At 40.4% G+C, this 12331-nt stretch overlaps 1 protein-coding gene across 3 annotated transcripts in view; it reads right to left on the bottom strand.

Annotated features, from left to right (window-relative positions):
- Positions 1 to 4822: 4822 nt before the first annotated feature.
- ST7 (suppression of tumorigenicity 7) overlaps positions 4823 to 12331 on the bottom strand; it is a 136643-nt gene continuing 129134 nt past the window's right edge. For all 3 annotated transcript variants that reach the window (XM_059847149.1, XM_059847150.1, XM_059847151.1), the window contains 3 exons: positions 10386 to 10478; positions 7298 to 7437; positions 4823 to 5140 (listed from right to left, as the gene is read on the bottom strand). In XM_059847149.1, the coding sequence (XP_059703132.1) occupies positions 5045 to 5140; positions 7298 to 7437; positions 10386 to 10478 (329 nt within the window). In that variant the 3' untranslated portion in view covers positions 4823 to 5044. The remainder of the gene's footprint in view (positions 5141 to 7297; positions 7438 to 10385; positions 10479 to 12331) is intronic.

The raw sequence follows: 12331 nt of genomic DNA, 5'->3' as shown, positions 1-12331 counted from the left end.
TACTGCTGGCCTCTTCATTGCTGCCAATTCTGGCTCTGGGCTGGATAAGGAAAATTTCATACATAATTGTATTTAAAGGTGAGCTCCAAGGAGAATTTTTATTGAGATTTCACTGTGAAATTAAATCCACATGTAGTTCATAGTCTCAGCAATATCATACTTTAAGCCTTAAAGAATTTAGAAGCAGTATAATAATTTTTAACCTTTTAGAGCCATTTCTTTTTCAAGATTTAAGGAGCCTGAGTAGTCTAAAAGATTATCTATTTGATAAAGCTGAAAATATTTCAATGTTCTGGAAAAAAGAAAAAAGGCTCATTCTTACAAGAGAACTTGTTATAGGTAATTGAATGAAAGGTAATGAAATCAGATCTCTTCTTAAATCTGTTATTTGTTTAATATTCCAGAAAATCAACTCACCTGAATTCTGCAGTCCCAGATAAAGTGTTTTGAAGTCACTGTGTTAAAAGTGTATTAACTTTTATTCCCCAACCTGGTCCTCCTCTGCTAAGGCACATCTTCCTGTTCCAAACCCTCTCTCTGAGTCAGAGGCCTGTGGTTCCTGAAGGCTGGTCTTACCAGTAAGACAAGGAAGATGGGGGCATTGAGTCCCTTGGCCTTTTCAGTGTCCTTGTCACCCTGTCCAGCAGCAAGGCCACCCAGGTGTGCACAGCAGGCTCATGTTCCCATTTTGGGCACGTGCCATATTGATAGGCTGTGATGCAGTGCCTGCATCAAAACCACTGCAGTAGAGGAAATACAGAATATTTCACAGCATGACAAATGGGTGCTGAGCTGGCCACTTCCTTGATGACAGCTTTTTCTGCATTTATGGGGTTTTCTTGGGTTTTATTTAAGAGCTCAAGGTAGACTTCTCACAGCTGTAGGCATTTCTGCTGCCTCTTCCACAAAGAAAGAAACTCCTAGAAACTTTTTTCCACTCCTAGAAACTTTTGCTATTTCTTAGTGGCAAGAGACACTCAGAGATGTAAATATTGCTAGGAAAGGCGCCTCCATGATCTCCAGCAAATCCAAAAAAGAATATAAGGAAAGAAAACAGAAAACAAAAAAAAAAAAAAAAGAAGAAACAGAAATAGGCATGGCAAATGAAATAATACTGTAGTTTTGTTCTATGGAATAAATGTACTCATGTACTTAGTCATGATGAGGAAACAGCTGTCTCTAGGTAGACATTTTAATGTCAGAATAATGTTAGCTGAGGCTAAAGGTTGTAAGATTATTTTTTTAAATGCACAGTCCAATTTTCTTGAGGGAGTTCCCTTTAATTTGCTGCATGAACTCAGGATCTAGCAGCGCCCTGAAACACCGTTAGCCTGCCAAGCTTTTTGGGATTGCTTCCTCCCCACTATTTTCAACAAACTTTACCCTCAAAAGTGTGTTGCACTGTTATAGGTGAAATCTCATAAAAAAAGTTTAATTTTCCTTTGCCACATGGAAAATGAGGAATGACTTAGGAATGGTGGTGGGCATGTGGGCATTGAAGCTTGAGAGATTGCTGCTTTTTCTCTTTCTGGAAAAATATCAAAAACCAATTTGCGCATCTCATCCTGGCCTCCCATCCCTGTGTGCACTTCTTTGCAGAAGTGGATTAGAAGTAAAAGGCTGCATTTCTGGTACTGCACTGCACAGCTGCTGAAGGGCATCCAGCCTGCATGCCCAAACCAGAGCTGCTGGTCACTGCCTGCCGGCCCCGTGCCCAGCTTCTTGTGGGGCTCAGTGCATGGTGGCAAGGGGGAAGGGAATGTTCAGGGATCAGTGAAGAGCTGGGGCTGGGGAGGGTGCTTTTGCTAAGAAAAACCAGCTCTTACTCCAATGTGGCAGCACAAAGTGTACCAAGGCTCTCTCTTCTCCATGGTGTGTGCCCCACACTTTTTGGAAGGGCTGCATGCAGGTGGTGGCCGCCTCCAAGGGCAGAAGTGCTTTTGTGGTCACATGTCACAGCCTGCCGGTTTTACCTGCCCCTTCAAATGACAGAAATGAACTAATTATCAGAAAGACAGAGACAGCTCGTGGGCTGCAACTACAAACGTGATTTTGGGTTGTTGCTTTTGTGTAAAAGCTCATTTGCCTGGGGAAATGGATGCAACTTCATAAAGTTAAGATCTCTTGTGAGAAAGAAGCAAATCCGTATGAGTCAATGCATTGACAGCTCCCTCTGTTGTGGGAGCTGGGCAGGAGCCCTGCTGGAAGCTGGGTGGAGCCAGGGGCTATCTTTTACAATCATCTGCTGTAACTAGAGCCACTGAGGCTTTCAGGGCCACCACAGGGTGACAGCCACACTGGGTGTGAAGGGGTGTGTGTGGCAGTGTAAGAGTTCAGCTCCCTTTGGATGTTCAGCTTCTGCAGTTTCTTCAACATGGCAAAACTCCTGACAATTTCCCTCCTTTCTTCGAGGGTCAGGACTTCCATGCTCTGAAAAAACTGGATGTATGCTCAGCACACACACCAAATGATAAAAAAGAGAAAGCAGCAGCCCGTCCCTTGGTGTAGCACTCACCTCCCTGAGTGCAGTTCCTGCAGGGAGCAGCTGTTACTCTACCCAGTGGGAGGGAGGGAGGGAGGGACAGAAGGGGCCAGCTTGACTTGACACTCCTGGGGGGGTCCTCTCCTTTTTTGTTCTCTGCAGGTTATAGTGTAAAGAGATAATGGGCACACAAATTTTATTAAGTTGTCTTTAAAGAAAAAAAAAAAAACAAAATAGGAACTGCTAACATTTGGAGTTAAAAAGCTTCCTCCACCCTTAAATCTGAAGATGAGTTATTATCTGAACCAGATTTCCACAAGGCTCATCTCTGCACTAAGCCAGAGGCTTTCCATCATTATAATCATGGGCTTTGTTTGCTTTTTGATCTAAGCCATACTGAACTTCACAGGAAACATGTCAGAGGCAGCAAAGCCTAAGGCAATAAACTCTGCCCGATGAAAAAGAAAATTCTTTTGTCTTATTTGCCTACTCTTCCAGATGCCTAGTACTATAATTAAAAAGAGATTTTCCAGATTAAAAAAATCCATGACCCATTACTGCTTATTAGGGAGATAGATACTAGAAAATAGTAGAAATAAAATTGCATAAAATTATGCTTGAATTCCTAAATATTCCCCATAGTTCAAGGAAAGGAAGTGATTCTTCTAGGAGTTAAGCATTCCTCTTTATCAGAGTCATACAGATAGTAATTCCCACACAGATCATAATATCTTCGAATAGAAGGCCAAATTACTACCTCAACTGCTGACAAATATGGATATTTGTACATAGCTGGTATATACACTGATGTGCAAATGCAAGCACGTTTGCATTTAGGACTGTGAATCACAGCAATTTATTCTTTTGAAATGTAGGGCATGGGTGGCTGGGAATAAGTGATACGAAGCAGCACAGGGCAAGAGCTGACTATGCCTGATCCTTCTGATTTTCAGCAGCCTTAAATGATTCTGGCAGTCCTATTTTGAGGCAAACAAATCAGTATGGTTATCCCTAGTTTTTCAGTTGGAGATAGCAGCTCCTGCCGTGAGGGTGTTTGCTGTGGCTGCTCTAGCAATTCAGATGAAAATAGGAGAACTCAAATATTGGTCCATTTCATACTTCCACATGCTTATCCAGTAGCAGTCCATTACCACTGATCTTATGCCACATCCTACATTAACTGCAAGCCAGACTAAGTTCAACATTACAGTGAATTGTTTTGCAGGAGTAATAGCCAGAGATGATAAACCTGTATGGAAACCCAACAGCCACACCAGGTCTAACATTTGTTTGTGGGGCTCTCTGGTCCTTTAGACCTTGGGGCTTGCCCAGGTCTCACTCTTACAGCTGATTTCTCCTGGCTGGGGCTGCCTTTTCTTAATCTTGTAGCATAGCAGTGTTTGCATGGTTCTGCTCACTTGGACAAACATCTGTCTAGACTAATGTGTCTGTGATCAAGTGAAATAATGTAATGCATCTTCTATTGCTAAGAAACACTTTCCTTTTATACCAGTTCTAGTACTGGGAGTTTTGTCTCTGCTCACTCATTTCCTCACTGATAAACAAACTTATCTGCTAGTGATCACAGTCCCTTAAACTGCTCAGCATTTTAAGAGCAACAGCGAAGTTGAAATGGTGAAGTGGCATTTTTGATCCACTGCATTAGGGTTATGCTTCCTTATCTGGAAGTGAGCTGAAAAAAATATATATATATCCTTGAGGCATCTGTAAGGATGCACTTCAAATTCTTGACAGAGGACTACTTCCTTCAGCTTCCAGATCAAAATCTTCATTTTAGAGCTGGCCTCAGAAGTTTCCTTCAACTGTGGCTTAGTCATAAACGAATACTTAGTCTAAGCAGTCACAGCACAAGGATAAGGTTTCCTGAGGTGAGCACTAATAGTGAAACACCAGCCTCTCTATTAATAGTGCATGAACTAACACCCAATTTGCTAATGAGCCTTCAGAAGGTAACTGAAACACCAGGGGTATGAAGAAAATCTGTTAAGTATGTGGGCTTCTTGAAAATTCAGTTGAGGATATGGTGGCCTCTGTGCAGAGAAGGGACTCGGGAGCCCAGCTGCCATCCAAACTGCCTGGAGAGCCTAAAGCTGTGTAAAGCAGGAGCTTTACCTGTCTTCAAGCCTCACCTAGACTGCAGAAGTGAGGGCCTCACCCTAATTGAACTGCAAAGAAAAGGCAGTGACAATGTCGTTTAATTGTAACACTGTTTCATTACCTGAATGTTCAGCTAGCCCTAGCTATGGCCAAACAGATACCATAGGTTTAAAAAACAAAACCCAGGATCTGTGTTCTGAAAAAGTCAAAAGACAGCAATGCTACAATACACAAAAGTTTATTTTTTTCTTTTCTGAAGGCAAAATATAATAGAACCTAACATCAATGTATTTTGTACAACAAAACAGTTTTTATATGAGAACAGACAATCCATGAAGAGTTTTTAAGTCTTATAACTGCTTCCCTTTTTTATCATGCTTTCTTGTGGTCAACAAAAAGTTGGCACAGAAGATGTCAGAGCAGTCAGTCAGCGGGCATGCTCCCTCAGATCCTTGTCAGCTGGTGCCACAGGCTGGAGGGCAGGATACTTTCTACTTTTTCCATCACAAAATTTAAAGGGGCGAAGAGGGTGCTGAGAAACTGCAAAGAAATCAGATACAAACTCAGATCAAAATCTGGTAGACAATACACCTCAGGAGAAAGCTGTGCAATAAGATAAGATATTTTTGCTGTGTTCCTCTGTAAAATCCTCCAGCATGATAAAAATTACACAATTCACACATAAAGACTTTCAAATTCTTGAACCTTGCACATACAGAGAGATTTATGGATTTTGCAGTAAAGAAAGCAAGAGCCCCATTTGTACAAAGACCAAAGATGAACTACAGAAGTTTCCAGACATCTCACATCGTGGACTGAAGCTCATAATGAAGCCACTAAAAGCTCAACCCAAAACCCAGTGAAGAGAAAGAGAGGTTTTTTCATAACAGGGGTATGCCAGGCCACCTCACAGAGACAAACATCATGTCTTGAGATTCAGGTTTAAAATGGTTCAGGGTTATCTACACATCTGCTCTATACACTGAGGCCACTAACTGTAATTTATCCTAACATACTCTGCATCACTGACTAAAATTTATCTTAACATCTTCTCTCTGGTACAGAACACAACATTCAAAGAGTCTTCAATGTATTAGTGTTCAGACAGGCATATGAAAAAATCAAGATGGAGGGCATTTTATCACAGGAAAAAACCACTGGCAGCTACATGTCACAGAACTCAGGTATTCAAAGCACTCCTGAAATCCATATTGAAATACATATTTTAATTAATTATTAATACATTCGAGAAATACATGTTAACTTCTTCTGTGGCAGAAGAACTAAGTACAAAATCTCATTATACTGCCAGCATATAGTCCTTGTCCAGGATACAAGGCTGATAAACACAGGAACAAGGCTAACAGGGACAGATTTGGGACCTATAACTGCGACAGTATCAGAAAGCTAAAGATTTGATTGAAAGAGCCAAACAAGGGTCATACATTTCAGTAACTTCAGTAACTAAGGAACAGAAGATACCCAACCACTGAATCCAAGAAAAGCCTTACAGAGAAGTTCATGATCCATGCCCAGGTTCAACACTCACTGTCTACCCAACACCCACGGACACACTCAAGAAACAAGAATGAGTAATAATATTTCAGGTACATTTCAGCACTTTTTGCTGAAGGAAGAGACATCTTCTGCTACAAATGATCTTACTTTGTGTCCTCTGGAGCTAATGAAAAAAATGCTTGTTGCATGAACCATTGCTGTACCAGACCCCACTCACAGGCCTGGGCTAGCACAAGACCCAGCTCACCTGCAAAGGGAGTCTCTTGCCCTTTGCAAAAGGTTTCAAAGAGTGACAATCTGGAATTTGCCAAAACCTTTCAGCCTGGCCTCCTCCACCCCACTCCCTATACCTCCAAATCAAAAGTACCAAAGACATTAAAAACAAAGGCAAGGAGGCCAGTTTGGAAACATGAGACCTAAAACAGAGATAAATATATTTGAGAAAATGTTTTACAATGAAAGATACTCAGTATTTACTGGAGAAGGAATTTTTTACTATCCTAGAGATTTTCTGTTAGTGGATTTTTCATATCCTAGCATGCTGGAGCAGTGATGTTCTTGTTTTTGCAAAGAAAAAAGTTTGGTTTAGAATAATTCATGGCTCTTCCCACTCATACTCCAAAATTTATTAATCCTTGGTGGATTAAAAAAGCAGAATTAGGAGAGACTTCTCTGGATGTAGTTCAGGAAAGTTATGGGGGAAATATTGAAACTACTTCCTCCTTGGCAGTTCAGGGAAAAAACACAGAAATTTGTCCTGGTTAAGAGTAGACTCTATTTCTGCTCATACTGAGAGCTTCTAATGCACAGGAAATCACATCAGCCATTATGACTCTACACAAAATAGAGGGGCTCTAACAACTAAGAACTAACTGTTATTAGTTTATTTTAGTGGATGATATATGAAAATACAGATACTCACTTTTCCCACCAAGCCCTTGTTTTTTTTGCAAAATCACAAGACATCAAACCTAACAACAGAGCCGTATAAACCAGAGAAGACAAACAGGCAGGTCTTACTGCTTAGCAGCCTTGACAGTTGTGCATATATCCCCTGCTCAGATATGGACTGATGCTTCTGAGTAGGCAGATATTTAATACCTGCAAGTATTTTAGCTCAGCTTTTCCTGCCCTGGTGTCTTTATTTAGCAGAAGGGAGCAGCAGCAGAGAATACTCACAGCTTTTGCGAAGACCCCCATGAGCTCTGGGAACTGATGTGTCAGGAGGGCAAGCATGGCTGTGAAAGAACAGAGTCCAGCAGTGAAGAGGATGAAGAAGGGAAGCTCTTTCTTGGGATAAACTGAAACCTCATGAAATGCTGTAGAAAAAGATGTGAGAAGGGGAAGGCGTTATACATTAGAAAAAAGATAACAAAACATAGCACCAAGCAAAACCAAACCAATGTTCTTACACAGTCTGCACAACCTGAGACACACAAAGATGCTTTTGAAGGAAGAAGAAGATGGAAGGTCTGATACATCTGAGGACATAATTGTGTCAGTTGTCTCTGCCAAATAATTCTCTCTAAAGATCCTCTTTCTGGTTTACTCTGGTGCTATGCACACATCAATTTTGTCTTCCTTGTGTCAGCAGTAACTGTAATGCTGCTCTGCAACAGCTAATCTCAGAAAACAGACTTAGAAATTAAAATGTTTAATTTTTTTTTAATGTACATCATTCAGTAACCCCATGGCTGCATGTTTGCTAATGCTGATACACAGAGAGTGCAGAAACATGTGCCTGGGAGCAGCAGTGAGCCCAACCACATGGAAGCATTGCTGCAGTCCAGTTAAAGCAGGCTGTAAAACTACAGCCTTTGTAACTGTAAATTCTGAGGGTTTGATCTGCAGAGCAAGAAAAAATATCCTAACAGCAGGACATATAGGCATGTATTTTACAACCTGGAAATTAAATGAACAGCGAATTTTTAAGATGTTTGTTAATATACACTGATAGGAATACAGAAATTTCCTTGACTCTGGTATAAAAAAGCCTTCACTGGACTTTGGAAAAAACAGCACTGAGATGACTGAAAGGGTTAGAAAAGGATAATGACTATTTTATCAGAGGGATATATCCCTTGAACTTGTATGGCAGCTCAGATTCAAGGTGAAAATTCCTCTAGGTTGGCAAAAGGTCAGGTGGACTCTTACCTTCAGTCTGTAGTTTAGAGCTACAGTCAAGATAAATGCAAACTTTGAAACATTTTTTTCTCATATAGGATCAACCTCAAGGCTTCCCATATACTCAAATCCTATGGCTATTCATGTATATGAAACATTACTCTCTGCCTGAGTAGTTTTGCCTGCTTTATTTGCTTCAGTGATCAGCTCTCATCTCTTTGTACTTGCAGATGACATAAACACAGGGAAATCCAGCAACATTCATGACTGCATTCATCCAAAGTGGAGTGGTTCTCAAAACCAAAAGCAGGAATTTGCAGGAGTTTAAATTAGAATATTTAAAACTAAAAATGTGTATGACTCTTGAGTCTGCTAGTTTGATCAGTTAAAAAAAGCAAAAGTAGGGATAAATTACAACTACTCTTTGATTTAAAATAAATGTAGAGATCAGAAATACCAGAACACGGACTTTGTAAGTCTAGGATGTCTTGCACTTTTCTTGCACTATCTTTTCACTCAGGCTCAACACTGCTGTCCCACTCTGTTATCCAGTCAGGGAAAAAGTTTTGTAATTGATATTTTTAATTTGGAGAGCCTATCAGATTGTTGTGTTTTGATATAATTCCATCTGGCTCTCCCACAAAACACACACAATTAAAGGGTGTGGACAGGTATGCAAAACCTCTCTAACCCACCTGTGTCTTTCAGGCATTCTAAACCCTTCCCTCCTCTAACCCAGGAGATTTTGCAGTGAAAGGCATTTCCCACAGCTGCCAGAGCAGAACACACTGCCTGCATATGCTGTTAAAGATCCCCTTGTTAGCTTGTAACATTTGACAAGAACAATTAGTTTTGCATCTAAAAAGAGAATGCTGAGCTATTCTGCATGACTTTGTCATTCCTAAATCTCCTGACACTCCACCCTCCCTAGCTCAGCATCCCTCTGAGTAAAGCAAGCAGAGCACTGAGAGGTGTTGTTATAATTAGGATGATTATAATGGGGTGGGGAGATCCTGTCAGTTGCCAAGGATTTCTGCGTAATATCAGCAAGAATGTGCTGTGAAGGAGAGACTTGCAATGAGTGGATTTTCGCTGCATTATTCTCACCTAATGTTTACTCATGTAGGCTTATAAAAAGAGGCAACATCTTTTTCAGCCCAAACCAGAAAGGTTCTGAATAAAAGACTATAAAGGATGCAAATGCCCTCAAATGCAGCCTTCACAGCAGAAGCAGGCTTCATTTTACTTGTTCCTGAACAAATTTTTCTTTATTCATTCTTTGGGATAAAGAAGGTCAGAGAAAAATCTTCCTTGGATCAACTTTTATTTCCCTCCTCTGCCCTGACCCAGCAAACTTGTGTGTGTTCCACTCGTGCTCACACAAAGTCCCACAGAGAGAACACGTGGGAATGAAGTGTAACTGCAAGATTGGCTGCTTTGGCTCTTCCTCTCCATTCTTGTGCTTCACTGCATGCACTGCAATGAGTCTCATTAGCTTGGACTGTAATGCTTCTTGAGGGTTGGGTCTCTCTTTATATCTGTATCTGGGAACACTGCTGGCACTTTCCTAATGCACGCTATAAATGCACATAAAAGTGACTGAGATGACTTCACATCAACCCCTTCATAATAGTGCACACGCCATAACATGAAGAAAACCCTTCCTTGCTATTTAAACTGCTTTTTGGAAAATGTAAGCACAGCCTGCCATGAGTACTAGCTGCAGGAATGATCCAGCTGTCCTCAAGCAAGTTGGATCCTGCCTCGGAATTCAAGTAGCTCGTGTGTGTACCAAGGATTAACAAGGCTGTGACACTGTGCTTTTGGTTTGAGGGGATGTTAACCCAGATGAAAGATCAGTGTCTTGGCAAGGGAGAACAGCAAGATCTAACTGATTGGGATCTCTTTGGTAATCTCTCTCCCTGTCTGTAAGCTGTCAAAAATAATAAATACAGCTAATTGTTATGGACTATGCTGAGGACCTGCCTCTTGAACCATCACAGGAGCTCCAGAGGCTCACTGTCAATCTGGTTATTCTAATCCAGTGCGCTCAATTTAAAAGGCATCAAAGGAGACCGGTGCTGCAAGACTCAGGTAAACAATTCTTAGGTGTCAATCATAAGAAGAAAAACGTTGAACGTACATGGTAGTAGTTCTCTATCTGCAGTTTCTGTACAAATAGGGTAAGGGTAGAAAAGGTGTCCTTTTTCCAGTGGATAGGGGATCATTCTGAAAGCTGAAAAGAAAACACGGTGCATAAGTTACTGTGAATGTGGCAGTCATACTTAAGAATACTTGCAGTTCTGAAAAACAAACAGACAAAACACTTATATTTGGTTGCAAATAGCATATAAACTGCTTAATGAAATGCCAAAATAGAAATCTACATTGAGCTTTTAATCACAAGAACTCCTATGTTTATTTTTATCCTTGAGACAATGTTCATGACTGTCAGGTGAGACCACATTACAAGGACATACAAAAATGTTTGCATAATCAAAGCCCATTATGCTTCCAATTCCATAGCCAAATATACACATTTTGTCTTAGGCTTTTAGGCTGCAGTATTTTTAAATTTCAGGGCAAAGAAGTGTATCTGATATAACCGGTATAGCCTACAAAAATGAGCAGCCAAGCCTGTAAATGCAGACCAATACTCACAGTCCCTGTGCATCAAGAATAATAGGTTTTTCATGGAAAAAATACACTACTCTTTTTCCATCACACTCCAGCAAGCCAGGTAACACTGATGACATGAGCTCTGAGGATCAGTTTTCCAACACAGTCATGTTTTCATTTTCTATTTGGCAATCAAAGATTATTACTAAATTATTAAACCCAGTTTCCTCTCATGCATTCTTTCTAAATGCAGCAGATCAAGTCAGGTTTCCAATATAAATCTTCAGGTCATGGATTAAATAATACTTAATCTTATGAATTTTTAAAATTGAAAATAATAACCGAGAGGGAAGGAAATGGATTACTAAATCTCAGTGCTGATGTCATAGGCCATCTGAGTGTGGTTTATGGAAACATCAGAATACTTGACTGAAATATAGCTTTGCATCAAGGCATCCTTTTCCATTATCCTGTACATTACTTTCACTGTTAAAATGTCATCAACGTGTTACTCTCACTACTGCTATGAACACCAGCCACTGAAGCAGTATTTCCCCCACAGATGTCCTAGCAGCTCTGCACACTTCAGTTGTTAGGTACAGCCCACTGCCACACAGTAACACTACATTACCTCTGGCTCACAAGGCCATTTAAGGATTTGTTTGAATACACAGTCCCCCTGTATTTTCAGCTGTGCACACTGAGTTTGAAATAATGTTAGCTGTGGTTTTTTGTGAAATTACATAACTGTATTTTTTTCTTGATTGCTGTATTTAAAGCAATAGCAAAGAAGGCAGAGATCATAAAAGATGGTAAACGAACCTGGGCTGTAATGCTCTTCCAGCTTTAACCACCCCTCTCCATAGCAACCCAAAAAGCCAAGTACAAATACAATAATCCAAGCCATGTATGATCTTAACACACAACAAACTTGAGTGTCTGTACAACAACATATGTGGAACGCGTTCAATGCTCATTTCTTCAAAATCCCTAACACAAGTTTTTCCTTCCAATTTGGCTTAATATTGAAACAGACAATCAAGCCTCTTCTGCCTTACCCTAAGCCACAGTCATATTAAGATTTTAGTAAAAATAAAATGTGAGCTGAAGATGTTGCTTTTACAAAGCAAGTGAAAAAAGTCTGAATAGATGTTACTCAATTTAAGCAATTATGCTTGACATGAGACCAACTATGGGATATTTACAGCAAAACAGCTTTATTTAGCATGTTATCAGCCACGGAAGGAAGTGCTCTGGTTCATCTGGATGTTTGTGTCTATGTAGGTACTTCTCTGCTGTACTCCTACGGTATTATCTGATCCTATTTTACATTAATTGACTCAGGTAGCACAGAGCAAGTCTGCCATTCACCATGTACAGTAGCTGCAAGAGCTACTGGAGCATTTGGGAACCCCTAGGTTTCTTTTCCTCATGCAAACAGTAGGAATTTTAACACAAGTTTAGAAACCA

Source organism: Haemorhous mexicanus, chromosome 5 (genome assembly GCF_027477595.1).
Source record: "Haemorhous mexicanus isolate bHaeMex1 chromosome 5, bHaeMex1.pri, whole genome shotgun sequence".
In the NCBI taxonomy this organism is placed as follows: domain Eukaryota; kingdom Metazoa; phylum Chordata; class Aves; order Passeriformes; family Fringillidae; genus Haemorhous; species Haemorhous mexicanus.
The sequence above is the reverse complement of the archived record's forward strand: the minus strand, read 5'-3'. Positions and strand labels throughout refer to the sequence as shown.